General features: G+C 40.9%; 1 protein-coding gene across 1 annotated transcript in view; it reads right to left on the bottom strand.

Moving 5' to 3' along the window:
- The window catches only part of LOC124864984 (alpha-1,6-mannosylglycoprotein 6-beta-N-acetylglucosaminyltransferase B-like), a 109,759-nt gene that overhangs the window by 64,109 nt on the left and 25,641 nt on the right, over positions 1–20,009 (bottom strand). Inside the window, exon 3 of the mRNA XM_047359956.1 lies at positions 13,436–13,580. Coding sequence (XP_047215912.1) covers positions 13,436–13,580 — 145 coding nt within the window. The remainder of the gene's footprint in view (positions 1–13,435; positions 13,581–20,009) is intronic.

The raw sequence follows: 20,009 nt of genomic DNA on the forward strand, positions 1-20,009 counted from the left end.
TATGATATCTGTAACATATCAAAAAGCAAACCTGCACTTTGTTTAAACCTGAAATTTAGTCCCCCACCACATGTAAAACAGTCAATATCAATAGCAAGAATGACATTGCCAAACTTTAAGTACAATTACAACTGAATTACGTCCAAAGACAAGCAATGCACCAAGAAATAAGCTTGTTACCAAACTGACAATTTTCAGTTTGATCAGTTGATTGATGATCAGGCTGGACAAAAACTAAAAATCTGTATATATTTTTTTTTAAATCAATGAACACATCAAATGTAAGGGAAAGCAGGGCTCTGTGAGAGATGAATTAAATTTAGCTATTTTCAGTATGTTTTTGTATCAGAAGGCATTTAAGCATAAAGTCAGATGAAGTACAGAAATGTAAGAAGCTACTGCATTTAAAAGGAGAGGTGAAAATATGCCTGGTTCATTCAGGCTGCTAGTGAGCATGTAAGAGCACAACTTTCAGCAGATAACAGGAAGGCAGAGGTTAGGACAACCGAATGTACAACTATTTTATGCTGTTCACCTTTCAGCTTTTGTTATGGAAACATGCAAATTCAAGAATAACAACGCCAAACCAAAAAAGTGTAGAAGCAAAAAAAAAAAAAAACTACTTTATAGAGCAAAACAGTAAAAAACACACACACACACAGCTTGTCATGCAGAAACAAGGAGAAACATGATAATTAGGCTCTGAACAACAGAAGCAATGTTGTCTCTGCTGATAGAACTGAGGACATGGTGAGTTACAAAGAAAACTAGGGCTAAGGGCAAAGAATGACCAGTAGTCAAACCAGAACTCTTGGAAGCAAGGTAAATCTGAAAGACAATAGAACAGCAATTTGACAGAAACTATGCTAATAAAATTACAATTGGCCAATGTAAAAGAAACATGATAGAGATAAAAAAAAAGAAAAACCCTGACATTAGTTGGACTGTTTCACTCACAGTGTTATGGATTTATTTATTTGTTTGGCTCATATTCTGACATTTTGTTTTTTTGCATTTGTTTCAAAATGTATTCTCAATTGTAGGTGCAGCATGAAACACCAACATTTGTCTGACAGAGGGATGAGATGAAACAGGGGACACGTCAAGAATCTTAGCTTGTATGTCATAAATTACAACATACAAGCTAAAATTACCGGCTAAACAATAAACTAAATACAACAAAACAAAAATTTTCTGATTTCTGTAGAAAAGAGATCTGTAAATCATTACAGATCTAAACATTATAATGTTTTTGCATGTAAAAAACAGAATGTCCTATTCTTTTCATCTTTGTCTTTTTGTGTGTATTCTCAGTAACAAACACAAGACAATGGTCAGTCTTTCTCCGTAAACTCTTGCTTTATTTAGCCAAGTTTATTAGATCAGTGACCCCAAGTCTGCTTCTGAGTTGAAGCTATGGGATGTTTGTGGTCTTGTTTACCTATTAAGACAGTGTCTCACCCACGGCCAAAATTAGATAGAATAAATAAAAAATAATCTAAAACAAGGAAATCAAGAAAATATAATAAAAATAAACACAACTCAGACTAAAAAGAAAAATAAAACAATTAAATGTGGCTTTCTGAACATAAGATATCTCTCTTGAAAGACTTTGCTAGTTAGTGACCTGATTTGTGACAATCAGATTGATAAATGAGTCAAATCCTACTAATTATTTAAATTTTCACATTCCTCGAAATACTGGGTGAGGAGGAGGAGTGGCAACCATCTTTCAGTCCGATTTATTGATTAGTCCCAGACCAATCAATAGCTACAACTCTTTTGAATATTTAATCCTTAGTTTTCCTCATCCAAATTGCAAAGCACTAAAACCACTTCTGTTTGTTGTTTTGTACCGTCCACCAGACCCTTACTCTCAATTTTTAGGTCAGTTTTCAGACCTTTTATCTGATTTAGTGTTAAATACAGATAAGGTTATTATAGTGGGGGATTTTAACATTCATGTTGACACTGAAAGTGATAGCTTAAATATAGCCTTTAATGCTATCTTAGAATCAATTGGCTTTGCTCAACACATTAACAAACGTACCCACCTTTGTCTTCATTCTCTGGACCTTGTGCTGACATATGGCATTGAGTGTAAAGACATAACAATATTTTCTCATAACCCTGTCCTGTCTGACCATTTTTTAATAACCTTTGAGTTTAATGTAACCGAGTACTCCACACCTGAAAGAAAATTTCATTATAGTAGATCATTATCAGACAATGCTGTAACAACCTTTAAAGAATCTGTTCCACTTTTGATTTCTTCATTATCACAGAAAAACACAGTGGAGGGCAATAATTTAGTTTCTTCCCCTTCAAACATTTATTCTCTTGTTCATAGTGTTACTTCATCATTGTGTGGCGCATTACACAATGCAGCCCCCTTGAAAAAGAAGGTAATTATTCATAGGAGGCCAGCTCCCTGGTTTAATTTAGATCTGCGTACTTTAAAGCACAATGTTAGAAAATTGGAGAGAAAATGGTGCTCTACACACCTAGAGGATTCCTAGTTCATCTGGAAAAATAGCCTACTGTTGTATAAAAAGACACTTCACCAAGCTAGAACAGCTTATTTCTCATCATTAATAGAAGAGAACAAGAATAATACTAGGTTTCTCTTTAGTACAGTTGCTAAACTTACACAGCGTCTGTTGAGCCACCCATTCCCTTAGCTCTCAGCAGTCATGACTTTATGAGATTCTTCCAAAATAAAATTGATTCTATTAAAAAGAAATTATTTGACATACTCCCAAAGATGATTACTTCATCCTCAGCAAGTGAGACAACGTTGGAAGTAACTGTAGAACCTGATCTGTGTTTGGACTGTTTTGATCCTCTGAAGCTTCCTGAATTATCAGAAATATTAGCTTCATCTAAACCTTCAACTTGTATGTTAGACCCAATCCCAACCAAATTATTTAAGGAAGTGTTCCCTCTGATTACCAGCCCCATTTTAGATATGATTAATTTATCCTTAGTAAATGAAACCACAAGCTTTTAAGGTAGCTGCTTAAGAAACCTTCGCTTGATCGAGATGACTTAAATTACAGACCTATATCCAATCTTCCCTTCTTATCTAAAATTCTTGAGAAAATAGTTGCTAATCAAATGTGTGAGCATTTACAAAGCAATGACCTGTTTGAAGAGTTTCAGTCAGGCTTCTGAGCCCATCATAGCACTGAAACAGCTCTGCTGAAAGTCACTAATGATATTCTTATGGCCTCAGATAATGGACTTGTGTCTGTACTTGTCTTGTTAGATCTCAGTGCTGCATTTGATACAGTCGATCACAATATTCTCTTAGAAAGGCTGGGATATGCTGTAGGGATCAGGGGAACAGTGCTAGGCTGGTTTAAATCTTATTTGTCTGACAGACTCCAGTTTGTTCATGTAAATGATAAATCATCTTTAATCTCCAGGGTTAATTGTGGAGTACCACAGGGTTCAGTACTTGGGCCAATTCTCTTTACTGTATATATGCTTCCAATAGGTAATATTATCAGGCAGCATAGAATAAATTTTCACTGTTACGCTAATAACACTCAGCTTTACTTATCCATGAATCCTGATGAGCCAAACCAGTTAGATAGACTACAAGCATGTCTTGAAGACATAAAAACTTGGATGACTTTAAATTTTCTGCTTCTAAATTCAGACAAGACAGAAGTTGTCGTCTTTGAACCGGAGTCTTTAAAAAAGAAACTGCTTAGTCAATCACTTAACCTGGATGGCATTAAATTGACCTCCGGTAATAAAGTAAAAAACCTTGGTGTTATTTGTGAACAGGACATGTCATTTAAATTCCATATTAAACAGGTTTCTAGGATTTCCTTCTTTCACCTCCGGAACATTGCCAAAATTAGAAATATCCTATCCAGGAGTGACGCTGAAAAACTACTCCGTGCATTTGTTATTTCAAGGCTGGACTATTGTAACTCGTTACTATCAGGATGTCCACAAAATGCAGTTAAAAGCCTTCAGGTGATTAAAAATTCTGCAGCAAGAGTTCTGATGAAAATTAAAAAGAGATATCATATTTCCCCTACTTTAGCTTCCCTTCATTGGCTCTCTCTTAAATCCAGAATAGAATTTAAAATTATCCTCCTCAAATCCTTAATGATTTAGCTCCATCATACATCAGAGATCTGATTGTTCCATATGTTCCTAACAGAGCACTTCGCTCTCAGACTGCAGGTTTAATGGTGGTTCCTAGAGTCTCTAGAAGTAGAATGGGAGGCAGATCCTTTAGTTATCAGGCTCCTCTCCTGTGGAACAAGCTCCCACTTTTACTCCGTGAGGCAGACACCCTATCTACCTTTAAGGCTAGGCTTAAAACTTTCCTTTTTGATAAAGCTTATAGTTAGAGTGGCTTAGGTTATCCTGAGCTATCTCTGTAGTTATGCTGCTATAGACTTAGGCGGCTGGAGGACATAATGACCACTTTCACCCTCTTCGCTACATTCTCACACTACTCTCCAATTTGGCGATTGACTGAGCTTTTACTGTGACTAACTCTATGTGCTCTCTTTCAGACTCTAACCTTGAAAACTGGCTCAGAGTTTATCTGTCCTTTCTTTCTAGGTGAAAGGACTAAAGGAGCTATATCCATTAACATTTACTTTTCTTCCCATAGAAAGTACTCCTGCATCAGTGCTTCTGTGTTCTTTTTGTGTCACTGCTCTGTTCTCTCAAACCCCCAGTCGGTCGTGACAGAAGGCCGCTCACACCGAGCCTGCTTCTGCTGGAGGTTTCTTCCTGTTAAAAGGGAGCTTTTCCTCTCCACTGTCGCTACATGCATGCTCAGTATGAGGGATTGCTGCAAAGTCAACGCCAGTGACTGTCCACTGTCTCTACATGCTCATCCAGGAGGAGTGACTGCTACAAATCTCTGACTCGATGCAATCTGCTGGGTTTCCTTAGACAGAAAAATGTTTTATCCAATTTGGGTTTTCATGAGCTGTATGCCACAATCATCTGTATTAAGACAATAAAAGACCTAAAATATTTCAGTTAGTGTGCAATGAATCTAAAATATATGAATGTTAAATTTTCATCATGACATTATGGAAAATAATGAACTTTATCACAATATGCTAATTTTTTTAGAAGGACCTGTAGCTTACCACTGTAAGTGTGTGAATAGGTGAATTACTGATTGTAGTGTAAAGTGCTTTGGGGTCTTTGGGGACTTGATAAAGCACTGTACAAGTGAAAGCAAAAAATGTGTTTAATAAAAGTACTTTGTACTTTAGATTTTATGGAACTTTCACATTTCACCCTAATTAACAATATCTGCATCAATTAAGTATCTGCATCAACCTTCAGGGTTGATAAAACAAATATAGTCTGGCGGCTGCACAAAATCATTCCGTGGCCCACAAATGGTCCCTGAGCCACACTTTGGACACCCCTGAGCTAAAACATTTCAATATGAGAAAAGCAAAAACATAAAAAAATCTGTGAGTGGTCAAATACTTTTATTGTGAAAACATGACTAAAGGAAAGAAATTGATCAATTGTTTCCATTTTATACTTTTCTCAATTTCATATGAGATTCTAGAAGAACAAAGTACCGGTAATGACTAAATTATTTATAAATTCTATTAAGAAAAATGCTTCTGCAACCACCTTGAATATTTTTTTCCTGTTTAAAAAAAGTGTGTTGCAAGCAGCTTGTTTGCCAGAAACAAACATGGAAAAGCAGCTTTTAGTTCTTATGCTCCACTAATCTGGAATAAACTCCCAGAAAACTGTAAAAGCGCCGAAACCCTAAGTTGCTTTAAATCAAGATTAAAGACGTATATGTTTAGAGTGGCCTTTGAATGTGTTATCTAAACATTATTAGTTATGTTTTCAGTCCAATTTTCCTTTCATTTTCTTATCCATCATTCTATTCTGTCTCTTTTTTTAATTACCTCTATTGTTTGATTTTCTGTACCATTGTAATATTTTCCTTATGTACAGCGCCTTGAGTGCCTTGTTGCTGAAAAGCGCTATATAAATAAACGTGACTTGACTTGTTTCACAGTTTAATGGGGATTTTTCTGGAGTAACAGCCTTCAAGTAACTTTGCTTGCAGGCACACGTCAAGGAGCTGGAATTGTACCTTGGAATGGTATAGCAAGTTTCTTTAGCTCTACACTGTTTATATAACTGTCATAATGTAGCGTTTCTTTAAACTCTGAGGAGAACACAACCACAGATTCAGGACAGTGTTTTAACAGATTTATTTTGTGAAGAAAAAGGAACAAGGCGAGACAGGGACCCAGGCAATGACAGCAGGAGACTGGTTCTTCTCTGGAAGGGAGGGTGACAAGGTTATGGATATCCCAGGAGAATTTCAATGTGTTTTCTTTTAGAAGAGTTTGTGCAGGAACTTACAGCCAGAGCGGTTGTGGTTTAGCTGGGGAGGTAAGTCTTTCCTCTGAGATGGAGGTTGGCAGGATGAGTGTGGTAGGTGGCAGTTTCCTTTTCTGCACTGCACATCACGATCAGTACCACAAAAATGTAGCAACGGGCTGACGTCTCCCTCCTGGTCTCAGCTACCTTAAGAAGGCCAGTGATTAGAGCCTGATCAGCAGCACCTGCCAGGAAACGCTCTAGAGCAGAGGGTGGAAAGAAACACACACACACTGCGCACCAACACAGAGCCCTGACATTACTACCCCCTCAACGGGGGCCTCCTGGCGGCCAACTGGTGGAAGGAGCAGACAACCTCTCAAAATCCGTGATGAGAGAGGGGTTCAAAATGAAACTGAGAGGGACCCAAAGACGAGCTTCAGGACTGTACCCCTCCCAGTCCACCAAATACTGGACGCCACGACCCCTGCGCCGGGAGTCAACAATGCGGCGGACAATGAAGGCAGGGTGGCCATCAATGTCCCGGGCGGGTGGAGGTGGTCTGGAAGGAGGGCACAAAGGACTAGACACGACTGGTTTTATCTGGGACACATGGAATATGGGGTGGACACGATAATGGGATGGTAACCGCAAACGGACGATGGTGGGACTGATGATGGAGTCAACCTTGAAGGGACCCAAAAATCTGGGAGCCTACTTCTTGGAATAAGCCTTCAAGGGAAAATTTTGAGAAGACAACCAGACCTCCTGTCCCAGGGAATAAGTGGGGGCAAGTCTTCTCTTCTTATCGGCATACTTCTTGTTTTGAGCAGCAGTGTGTTGGAGGCAGGTCTTGGTTTAGTCCCAGATTCTTCTACAGGACAACATGTGACTACGGACAGATGGAAGAATGGGGTCAGGCAAAGAAGCAGGGAGGACAGAAGGCTGGAAGCCAATAGAAGCCTCAAAAGGCAAGAAGCCAGATGCAGCAGATATGTGACTGTTGTGTGCAAATTCAACCCAAGGCAGATGTTGACTCCAAGAGGTGGGATTATTATTACACAAGCAATGAAGAGTGCTCTCAAGCTCTTGGTTGAGCCTCTTGCCCGTTGGTCTGGGGGTGATAGCCAGAAGAGGTTGGGATCTAGCCCCAAATGATGCACAGAAGTCCCTCCAGACCTGTGAGATAAACTGAGGACCTCAATCAGAGAGAATCTCTGTGGGGATACCATGTAACCTGAAACCATGGTTTACCAGGAGTCTAGTTGTCTCGGAGGCAGAGGGGAGCTTAGTGAGAGCTACTAACTGGCAAGCCTTAGAGAACCGGTCAATGATTGACAGAATGACTGTCTTATTTCTGGATTGAGGAAGTCCAGTAACAAAGTCCAAGGCTATGTGTGACCATGGACGATTAGGACAGTTAAGGGTTGAAGAAGACCTGACGGGGGTTTGTGAGAAGGTTTGTTTCTAGCGCAGATAGCACAGGCAGACACAAACTCAGCGGTGTCTTTATTTAAAGAAGGCCACCAGAAATAATGGCGAAAGAAACCAATAGTGCGGCTAGTTCCTGGGTGACCCGAAAACTTAGAAGAATGGCCCCATTGTAATACTCTGGATCCAACAGTCTCAGGAACGAATAGGCAGCCAGGCAGGCCTCCACCTGGGTCAGGTTCAACCAGTTGTGCTTGGTGGATAAGGTCTTCAAGTTGCCAAGACAACGCTCCCACTACACAGGATGGAGGAATGATGGGGTCAGGTTCGGCCTCTTCCTCAGAAGCAGAGAACTGTCTGGACAAAGCATCAGGTTTTAAATTCTTAGAACCTGGGCGGTAGGTGATAGAAAAGTTGGACCGAGAAAAGAATAGTGACCAACGTGACTGACGGGGGTTAAGGTGTTTGGCTTTCTGGATGTAAGCCAGGTTCTTGTGGTCTGTCTAGCTAACAATGGTTTGCGAAGTTCCCTCTAACCAATATCTCCATTCCTCAGCGACATTTTAATGGCGAGTAGTTCTCTGTCTCCAACATCATAATTTCTCTTAGCGGGGAAGAACCGCTTAGAGAAAAAAGCACATGGTTGCAACTTGCCATCTGTCGGTTAGCATTGAGAGAGGACAGCTCCAACTCCAGTGTCAGATGCATCAACCTCCAGAATAAATTGTTCCTTGAGGTTGGGATGGATAAGAACTAGAGCTGATGCAAAACGCTGCTTGAGGGTAGCAAAAGCCTTATCAGCCTGAGGAGACCATAAAAAGGGTTGTTTAATGGATGTCAGGGCAGTAAGAGGAGAAGCAATTCGGCTGAAATCCTGGACAAAACATCTGTAAAAATTGGCGAAACCTAGGAAACATTGAAGCTGTTTACAACTTGTGGGGGTCAGCCATTCTTGAACTGCAGAAATTTTACTGGGGTCTGGCTTCACCTGTCCACCCTCAAAAATAAATCCAAGAATGGTTACAGTGGGGACATGAAATTCACATTTCTCAGCTTTAATGAACAGACTGTTCTCTAAAAGTCTCTGCAGCACTGACCGGACATGATTGTGGTGATCCCTTGGGTCCTTTGAAAAAATTAGTATGTCATCCAGATAAACAAAAACGAAGACGTTCAGGAAATCCCTCAGGATGTCATTTACAAGAGCCTGAAAGACAGCTGGAAGGTTTGTTAAACCAAAAGGCATAACTAAGTTCTCATAATGTCCAATAGGAGTCTTAAAAGCAGTTTTCCACTCGTCCCCCTCCCGAATCCAAACAAGATGATAGGCGTTTCGCAGATCATGTTTGGTGAAGATAGTTGCTCCTTGAACTGCTTCAAAAGCTGAGGAGAGAAGGGGAAGAGAGAACTTGTTCTTGATGGTTATTTCATTTAGGCTGCGATAATCGATGCAGGAGCTGGAGGAAGAGCAGAGGGAGCACTGTTAGCGGAGAGCGAGGAAAATACTGCTTGAAGCTGTTGAGCCATGAGATTTACTGTGTGTTGAATATCGGTTTACTGTTGGGACAATGGTTGTAGTGTAGCCTGATGCTGCCCTAAAAGAATGCCCTGATGGGAAACAGCTGTCCGTAGTTGTGCCTCAGAGTTCTCTTGGTCAGCCCGTTGTGTCATAATGTAGCGTTTCTTTAAACTCTGAGGAGAACACAACCACAGATTCAGGACAGGGTTTTAACAGATTTATTTTGTGAAGAAAAAGGAACAAGGCGAGACAGGGACCCAGGCAATGACAGCAGGAGACTGGTTCTTCTCTTCAAGGAAAGGTGACAAGGTTATGAATATCCCAGGAGAATTTCAAGGTGTTTTCTTTTAGAAGGGTTTGTTCAGGAACTTACAGCCAGAGCGGTTGTGGTTTAGCTGGGGAGGTAAGTCTTTCCTCTGAGATGGAGGTTGGCAGGATGAATGTGGTAGGCGGCAGTTTCGTTTCTTTCCTCTAGCTCTCAAGTGATGACTCAGTTTAAGCGTTCCCACGTAGGAGGGTGGACAGGCAGGTGACAACAGAAATATGGTTCTCCAAAAAAACCTCACCCAAGCCAGGGCCAGTTGCTGAGAAGGCAGGGAGACTCACGGTGGGAGATGAGGAACGAAACCTTGAAGCTCGCTCAGAAAACAAATCTCAGAACTAGGAGCCTTAAAAACCCATCAGGCACGGTCTGGGGAAAAAGACAAGAGAAAATTCCGATTAGGTTCAGCAAAATGTATGCACAAGCACTGCACATCACGATCAGTACCACAAAAATGTAGCAACGGGCTGACGTCTCCCTCCTGGTCTCAGCTCCTTAAGAAGGCCAGTGATTAGGGCCTGATCAGCAGCACCTGCCAGGAAACGCTCTAGAGCAGAGGGTGGAAAGAAACACACACACACATACATTGCGCACCAACACAAAGCCCTGACAATAACATAATGCACAACAACTGGATGTAAAAAGAATGATTCCAAACCTCAAACCTTAACTCATCAGCACAGGACTTTCATGATGGCCACTAACATTAACATTTTACATGAGAATGATTTTTTTTTATGAGAACCCTTGTATAAGGGGAATCTGGTATTTATATACCTCATTAAACAGTTTTGAATAACTAAACCTGTAAAGTTCAGAAGAGCAAATTAAGCTATGCTTCATACCAAATGCAGATCAACGAGTAATAATCTGTTTTTATTGAGGCTGCATGTATCATTTATTGTTGCATGTTTGTGGGCCTGTGGGTAGGAAAGAGGAATCTAATTGCTGTTAGTACATTACTTCCCAAAGCACAATTTTAATGCAGTTTATTGCAAACACAGACTAGACTTCAAGTCGAAGCTAGACATCGTCACCTTTATAATTAACCAAGGTCAGCACAGATTAATTACAGGTTACACAACTGTGTAAGATGTACAGCCATACAGCCTTCTATAACAATTTAGTTGTGTCCAACACAGCAGCATTTGGAGAGCAGGGAGGCATCCTAATTAGGTTTTTAAAAGTGAGCAAAGTTCTCCTGCCTGCAATTCCGTCTGATCCAACGGCTCAACCCCGACTGTGCCATAAACAATGATTTATTTTCCCCACCAAACGTATTTGGCCTTTGTCACTGTAACATTTCCAGTTTAGTCCCTTAGAGGCCAATTAAACTGTAAGATGTATGTGGCTGAGAGGATATCTACAGGGCATCCAGCAAAGAAAATTAAATTATACTGTGGGTGTAAAATCACCGTGGGGAGAGTAATATTTTAAAAAGGAAAGGTTAAGGTCAGGTGAGGTGAGGTAGCATCATTTTCAGATTGCACACAGCAGGATTTACCACATTTCCTATTACCTAAAATTGCAATATCAGTTACTGTAATATCTCTTTGTGCATTATTAATTGTGTTTCTGCATAAGATGGTGCAAGCTCTTTCAAAGTATATTTGTGACGGTTCTTTTCATGGCTGTGAAGAAGAAGGTGAAGGCATTCAGGAGGGAAGCTAATCACTAAAGTTAAAAAGGTGGGTGCCTCCTCTGCATTAACCTTACGCAAACAGGTGTGCATATGATAGAAGCTATATATGCTGGCAGCTTAACCTCATCAAGGAAGAATGTCAGTCTCTTAAATTTCTGCAGACTCCGAGAGAAAGAAAAAGTGTTGTTGTGATGCTTTTTAATTTTAAACTCTGGCTTAAGCAGAAAAATAACATGTTTCAAACCAACCTTTATTTTTACAACACCTTTTTCAAATCTGGAGATTTGTGCTATAGGTAAAGTAAAATAAAATAAAAAGGGGGATTCAGTGAAATGTTAATTAGAGTAGAAATCGGGACATGCAGGAAGTGCAGCATTCATCTTGTGAATGTCAAAGTAGATTTAGCACTACACAAGCAGCGACAAAAACATATTTTATATGCAAAAATGCTTGGAAATGCTAGCTGTAGCCTTTTTGTAGAGATGGGGAGAAATAAAAAAATAAAAAAACACAGCAAAACCATATCTATAAATATTGTTTATGTCTATGTACATGCTAGTGTTAGTATAGCTGTGTACTGCTAGTACTGCAAGCAGTAACAGGAAGTTAAAAGGAAATGGCAGTTTAAAATGCTCCCGAGTCATTGGTTCAGGAGATGTTAATGATCTGTTTATTGTTTCTGGCATTATGGAAAAGCTGTTGGCAGATACCTGTTGTAGCGAGGGCATTTAACGGATTTTGGTATTGATGGTGCTGAGGATGTTTCTTTAATATTGGTAATTAATAGCCAACCTCATTAAAGTTTCTTGAGCAAAGTGTCAGATGCTGCCTGTGTTTATGAGAGGATTAATGTCTTCTCTAAATGAAAAGGTATTATTTGATTATTAGGTGTGTTTGACACAATTAATTATGTCTTCTGATGTCCTGGCTGCACCTGTGCTTTGTAAAGCTGACTGCGATGATTTTTACATTTTTCTTTTAATCAAAAAGATCAGGGATTTAAAGGACAAAATTCCTCCTCCTTTTCGCTGCAGTCTAGCTCATGATGATATTCAACTTTATTGTTCTTTTAAGATGTCTGAGACCCATAAATTGAGTTCTTTGACCAACTGCCTTTCACACATAAAGCAATGGCTGAGTGATAATTGTCTACAATAAAACTCAAGTAAAACTGAAACTCATCATCACCTCATTTTCCATGGCAATGAACAGCACCTTGCCAGCCTTAGCCAGTCCTAAAATCTAATGTGAGAAATCTAGGAGTCATTGTTGATGTAGCCATGTTTCTAGAACAACATATAAAACAACTACTAAAGAACTGTTTCTTCCAGTGGCCCGTCTACAGCTGGTACAAAACTCGGCTGCAAGGATCCTGATGCGCACTAAATCTCTTCACTTGCTCCCTGTAGCATAATGTGGAAATTATGAAATTCTAGTTTTGACATTCAGAGCACTGCATGGTTAGCCTCCTCCCTACATCTGTGACTTAATTCAGCCTTACACTTCAGCCCGCAGCCTGAGATCTTCAGAGCAGAATCTACTGATGTTCCCTCGCACTTCCCTTAGGACCCGAGACAGATTCTTCCAAGCTGTTGGACCACCACTGTGGAATGTACTCCCACACTACTTGCGATCACTGGATCATGTGGATGCTTTTAAAAAGCAACTTAAGACATTCTTTGTTAAACAATCATTTTAACCTCACTGGTTCCTGGGCTGCTATTACTGACTGTAAGTTGTTATGATGTATTTATTCCTTTATTTTTCATGTTTTTTAACTGTATTTTTTACTGTGGAGCACTTTGTGACTGCAGTCTGAGAAAGGTGCTATTTAAAAAATTTACTTAGTTACTGTACATATGGAAATTATCATGGAAATTAACAAGGTCGAGCATTAGTTCTGGATCCAGTCACAATTTCCACCCCGATGAAACTGTGACCCTGTTACTAAAATGCCAGCTAGGTTTGCCTGTTGAGCTCCATGCACACTTACTTAGCCTGGTCTCTGTTAGGTTTTTTTTTATTCCTATTCATTGTTTTTAAAGTTAATTTAGAATTGTGAAAACCAGTGTTTTTAAAGGTGTTTTGATATTTTCAGGTTCAGTGTAAGTTTCAAAGGAAATATTCCCTAATCTACTAAAACTAAACTCAGCATGTCTGTGTTGTACTTTACCTGTCCAGGGCAGAGCTGAGTTCATCCAGTCTGTGGGTGTCAGTGGTGTTGCCTAGCTTAGACATTGAATCCATCCTTTTCATAATCATCTCCAACATGTCACTGATTTTTCTCAACACCCCACGAGATTCCTGGCCACTGAGAACTGAAACAAGATACAATAAAATTAAACAATGTAACTAAACATACAGAAAACATTTCACAAAAGAGAATAAAGAACACATAACAGCAGAACCAGGGGTAAGAAATAAATTTCACTTAAGATTTTTTGGCATGTAATGTATGATATGTTATCACATGGTAACAGTACACAATATTTGATTCAATTTTGTGACAGTGCAACATAACTAAATTATGATGCCTATGAGATGTGCGATACATAATGATACAACACAATATGAGACAATTCAGTTTGATACAATATAATACAACAGTAAGGTGAGATACAATATCATGCGATATAGGATGTGGTGCAATATAATATGATGCAATGCGATAAGATGATTCAATGTGATACAATACAGAACATGAGAGTACAGCTCGGTATAGGAGGCACTGTGATGCATCTTGACACAACAAAATACGCAATATGATACAATGAAATAATACTACACGTCACCATACAGTCAAAATACTACCATGATACAAGACGGGAATAATAAAAGTAGTTATTAAAAGAATTTGCAATTAATTAATTTAGATTAAGCACATTTTTATTACAGTTTTATGAAATCACAGTATTTGACACAGTATGCTACGTTTTTCAGTTAAAATAAATTTCTGTTTTTATGGGTCGGCATAAAGGGCACAGATGGAGAAAGGAGTGGGACATTTCTAGCCTTAGGTATTAAATAATTGACCTCCGCAATTATCAAAAATGCTGTTCCACCTAACTGACATTCATGTTATCAAGGGCTGTTTAATCATAAAACACCATCAATAAACGGTCCTTCTTTCATCACTTTATGCTGTGGTTTAATGCACCTAGCAACCGCCAAACACAAGGCGGCGGGATGACTCCGAGGTGTGCTAAAAGCTCTTGTCTGCGTTGCATTAACTAGGCATTTGAGTTCAGATGGCATATGTGTTTACATTTGAACATGCAATTAAATGCACTTTTTGGTGCACTTTGTTTTCTGTAATTAATTAATTGAAATATCTCCCAGCCTAGATATTATACAACACAATATGATAGAGGCGACTGTGGCTCAGTAGGAAGAGTAGTCGTCTTGCAATCAGAAGGTAGTTGTTTTGATTCCAGCTTCCTTCTGCCATATGTCGATGTGCCCCTGGGCAAGGCACTTAACCTCAAGTTGCCTACCGATCTGCGTATTGGTGTGAGCGTTAGTGAGTGCGATTGGGTGAATGTGGCTCTAGTGTAAAGTGCTTTGAGCAGTCTGTGTGACTGGAAAAGCGCTATATAAGTTCAGTCCATTTACCATTTTACCACAGTTCAGTATAGTATAATCTATCTGATGCAACCTAATGCAATGATGTACGTGATGTATGAGATGGTACAACTGATATGATATGATATATTATGATATGATAATATGGTACTATAATTGTATTGCACTTTAAATTATCAAAATCTCAAAGTGCTGACATGATTACAATAATAAATAAAATTAAAATTAAAATAGCAACCAACTATAAAAGATTAAAATGCTTCAATAACATTTTTTTTTAAGCCATCTGTGGATTGTGGTTCCCTCAAAGTGTCAGGGAGGGCATTACATGGATGAGGAGCAGCAGTGCACAAAATTCTGTCCCTCATGGTGCTCAATCTGGTTCTGGGTATATGAAGCATTTTAATACAATACAATTTGATGCAAGTCAATAAAATATGATACAATGCAACACAAGACGATATGAGGCATTCCAAGACTTTTGCAACACAATACAATACAGGGTGGTTCAACACAATATAATACAATAGAATTTATCATAATATAATGCAATATAATATAATAATTCCATGGCCCATGGAAAGGTCTTTAGTCCACCCCAAAACCGTGATAGCAGACTTATCCGCAATAGATTTGCAAAGTCACATTTTACACAAACATATTTGTCACAGCTCAGTTCAGTTTTGTTTATCTGCCACATCTGACAAAAATTTATCTAAGGGCACTGTATATTAAAATAAACAGGTCTAATTCAAATCCAGTTAAATTCAGTCAGTTTATTCAGTCAGATTAATTCACAACAGTTATATTTACATTCAATCTAAGTCCAGTTTGATCTACCTCAATGTAATTGTGTACAATCAATTTCAGGATATGAAAAAAGCCAATTTGTGAAAATTTTTCTAAAGAAGTAAAAACATCAGGGTGCATTAACTTTTCATTTCCATGTCATGAGAAAGCAAACAGGAAGTGGTGAGCAAGAACTCCCTTTAATAGGAAGAAATCTCGAGTAGAAATGGCCTCTGTATTCACCCCTCTGTTTGTGGTTGAAAGGACGTAAAAACAGAAAACCAGTCATCCTACCGGCAGCTATGTCTGGTAATTAGTATAAATGCCACCATACAGTGACATAAACAGTAAAAGGGAAATGTGAGCAACCAGTGAGCAGTGCACCGGTTTCTGTAGGATCTCTGCCTATACCAGTTAAACTAAGGCGCTGCTCACCAAAGCCAGCCCAAACAAACTTGATAAAAAACAGAAGGAAAACTAAGAGTTCAATGTGTTGAACTTCCAGCTTGTAATTGAAACTGGAAGGTGGCTTCACAAAAGAAAAATCTCATAATTGAAGGATTTGCCTCGGAGCTTGGTCAATCAAGAGGATCCTGTGTAAGAAAGAGAATCTTATGTTTTATTCTGGGGTTAACAGGGAGCCAAGGAAGAGAAGCTAAGATTTAAGAAATGTGAGTTCTACTTCTAATTTGTTATCAGGATATCCTGATAATAAAGAATTACAGTAGTACTAAAATAATAATATGTACTTTTTTGCCATTACTATAGGACAGGATGTTCCTCATTATGACATTTATATGAATAATTGTAGGCACACGTTCTTTACAGTCATCTGTAAGCTTCTGTCATAAGTCCAGTTGGATATATGTCCACTCTGTAGAGTTATGGGAACAGCATGAAAAATACAGATTAATGTTAGTCTGCATTATCCATTGCAAAGTAAACTTGATGTGATCACAGTCCTGTAGGAACACACAGTTATGTTCAGCATTCCACCACATAGATTTTTATTTAAGGTTAGGTTAATAGGTTTGGAGGTATTCCTCATTAGTTATTACTCGATCCATTTCAGCGCAGCAGTACCACTAACAAAATAACAAAGCCTTAGCGTAATTCTACCACCACCATGCATAACAGTTGATAGATTGTTCTAATATTTTTGAGTGCTTGCAGTAGAACTCCTCCAAACAAACTTATTTATTGTGGCTAATAGCTCAATTGTTGTCTTGCGCAACCATAAACACTTTTCTACTGAAGGCATCTGGAAAGTCTAAACCTGCAGCGACAAACTTCAATTGAGCTTCAAGCTGTCCTTTTTCAGAAGGTGCGTCTTTCTTGCTAGATACCATCTTAATCCTAGGCTGAACCTGAATATCCTTAGTAATTCATTTTGCTCTCAGAGTTACAGTTTGGATAAGATTGAAACTTGAATATAATAAGTATATTAAACACTATTATTATTATCATCAGTATTATTATTATTATTATTCAGTTATTGTCAAATAAATACCAGAATTCTAACCAATTTGTCTTAAAATAGCTAAATGAAAATATTTAAATGGTTGAAGTTGCTCAAAGGTAACAGAAGTAGTAAAAGGTCAAAAAGCATTCCGAAAAGTGTTGCCAGTGGGAGGATCTCAAAAATACATAATGCAATCTATCAAACTAGAGTAAATCTTTAATCTAAATTCTTGAGAATCAGAAAAAAACAGAAACAAATAACAGCCTTATATTGTTCCTAAAAACAGAGTGAATGTAAAACTTTTGAGCGTTCCCTCATCTATTGCATTAGGCTGCGGAAACTGCAATGTGTGCAAACTCACTTTCTTTGTCAGAGCTCATTTATCAACAGCCTAGCAAAAGTCACCTTTCTCAGGAAAGCAGAAATTGTATTAAATCACCAGTAAATAAAATCAGGAGTGAGAGAAACACTCCTCTCTGTGATCGTAATGTATGTGTGTTCGAGTTTTAATAAAAGGCAGCAAGCTCTGCCTCATGACCAATATTTACTAAGAATGTTGCAATGATCTTATAACACTCAGATATTCCATGAATTTTCTTGTACTTTTGTTATTTTGTTTTAAAACGCAGTTCTATGTGGTACCCTTTGAGTTTTAAATAATTTAGCAGATAGACAACAGATCTTCATTCCATAGCCAGAGAGAAAGCTCAAATGAATCCCAAACAAAGAAACCCTCCTCCTTCACCGCCACCTTAACGTGGTGGAGAGGTTTGAGTGCTCAAATGATCCTAGAGGCTATGTTGTCTGGGGCCTAAATGCCCCTGGTAGGGTCTCCCATGGCAAACAGGCTCTAGGTGATGGGTCAGACAAAGAGCGGTTTAAGAATCCCTCATGAGGACAAAAACATCGAGGCACGTGACGTCACCCGGTACGGCGGAGCCGGGGTCCCACCCTGGAGCCAGGCCTGGGGTCGGGATTTGCTGGAGAGTGTCTGGTGGCCCGGTTGCTCCTTGCGGGACCCGGCCGGGCCAAGCCCGAACGAGAGACGCAAGGCCATCCCCCAGTGGGCCCACCACCTGCAGGGGGAACCGTGACGGACCGGTGCAAAGAGGAGTGGGTGGTGAACGAAGGTGGAGACCTCAGCGGCCTGATCCCCGGATGCTTAGGCTGGCTCTAGGGACGTGGAAAGTCACCTCGCTGGGGGGGAAGGAGCCTGAGCTTGTGCGGGAGGTCGATAGATATCGACTGGAAATAGTCGGGCTCGCCTCCACGCACAGCGTGGGCTCTGGTACCCATCTCCTTGAGAGGGGTTGGACTCTCTTCTACTCTGGAGTGGCCCATGGGGAGAGCCGGCGGGCTGGTGTGGGTTTGCTTGTTGCCCCCCAGCTCAGCTGTCTCGTGTTGGGATTTACCCCAGTGGATGAGAGGGTCGTATCCCTGCGCCTTCGGGTTGGGGATAGGTCTCTGACTGTCGTCGCGACCTAAGGGCCGAGCGGTAGTGCGGAGTACCCGGCCTTCTTGGTGTCCCTGTCGGGGGTGCTAGATAGTGCCCCTCCCGGGGACTCCATTATTCTGCTGGGGGACTTCAACGCCCACGTGGGAAAGTGACAGTGACACCTGGAGAGGCGTGATCGGGAGGAATGGCCTCCCCGATCTGAATCCGAGTGGTGTTTTGTTATTGGACTTCTATGCTAGTCCATGATTGTCCATAATGAACACCATGTTCAAACATAAGGGTGTCCATCAGTGCACTTGGCACCAGGACACCCTAGGCAGGAGGTCGATGATCGACTTTGTTGTCATATCATCAGACCTTCGGCCGCATGTTTTGGACACTCGGGTGAAAAAGGGGCTGAGCTGTCCACTGATCACCACCTGGTGGTGAGTTGGATCCGCTGGAGGAGGAGAAAGCCAGACAGACTTGGCAGGCCCAAGCGCATAGTGAAGGTCTGCTGGGAACGCCTGGCGGAGCCCTTGGCCAGGGATATATTCAACTCCCACCTCCGGGAGAGCTTTGACCAGATCCCGGGGGATGTTGGAGACATAGAGTCCGAGTGGACCATGTTCTCCGCATCTATTGTTGATGCTGCTGCCAGTAGCTGCGGCCGTAAGGTCTTCGGTGCCTGTCGCGGCGGCAATCCCAGAACCCGGTAAGGGATGCTGTCAAGCTGAAGAAGGAGTCCTTGTGGGACTCCTGAGGCGGCTGACGGGTACCGTGAGGCCAAGCGTTCTGCGGCCCGGGCTGTGGCAGAGGCAAAAACTCGGGCCTGGGAGGAGTTCGGTCGGGCCATGGAGAAGGACTACCGGTTGGCCTCGAAGCGATTCTGGCAAACCGTCCGGCGCCTCAGGAGGGGGAAGCAGTGCTTCGCCAACACTGTTTATAGTGGGGGTGGGGAGCTGCTGACCTCGACTGAGGACATTATCGGGCGGTGGAAGGAGTACTTCGAGGATCTCCTCAATCTTGCCATCACGCATTCCGTGGTGGAAACAGAGGCTGGGGACTCGGGGTTGGACTCTTTCATCACCCAGGCTGAAGTCACCGAGGTGGTGAAAAAGCTCAGCGGTGGCAAGGCTTCGGGGGTGGATGAGATCCGCCCTGAGTACCTCAAATCTCTAGATGTTGTTGGGCTGTCATGGTTGACACGCCTCTTCAACATTGCGTGGCGGACGGGGAAGTATCTCGGGGTCTTGTTCACGAGTGAGGGAAGAATGGAGCGGGAGATCGACAGACGGATCGGTGCGGCTGCCGCAGTAATGGGGGCACTGTGCCGGTCCGTTGTGGTGAAGAGAGAGCTGAGCCGAAAAACGAAGCTCTCGATTTACCGGTCGGTCTACGTTCCTACCCTCACCTATGGCCATAAACTTTGGGTCATGACCGAAAGAACGAGATCCCGGATACAAGCGGCTGAAATTA

The sequence above is a fragment of the Girardinichthys multiradiatus genome, chromosome Y (genome assembly GCF_021462225.1).
Source record: "Girardinichthys multiradiatus isolate DD_20200921_A chromosome Y, DD_fGirMul_XY1, whole genome shotgun sequence".
Taxonomy (NCBI): domain Eukaryota; kingdom Metazoa; phylum Chordata; class Actinopteri; order Cyprinodontiformes; family Goodeidae; genus Girardinichthys; species Girardinichthys multiradiatus.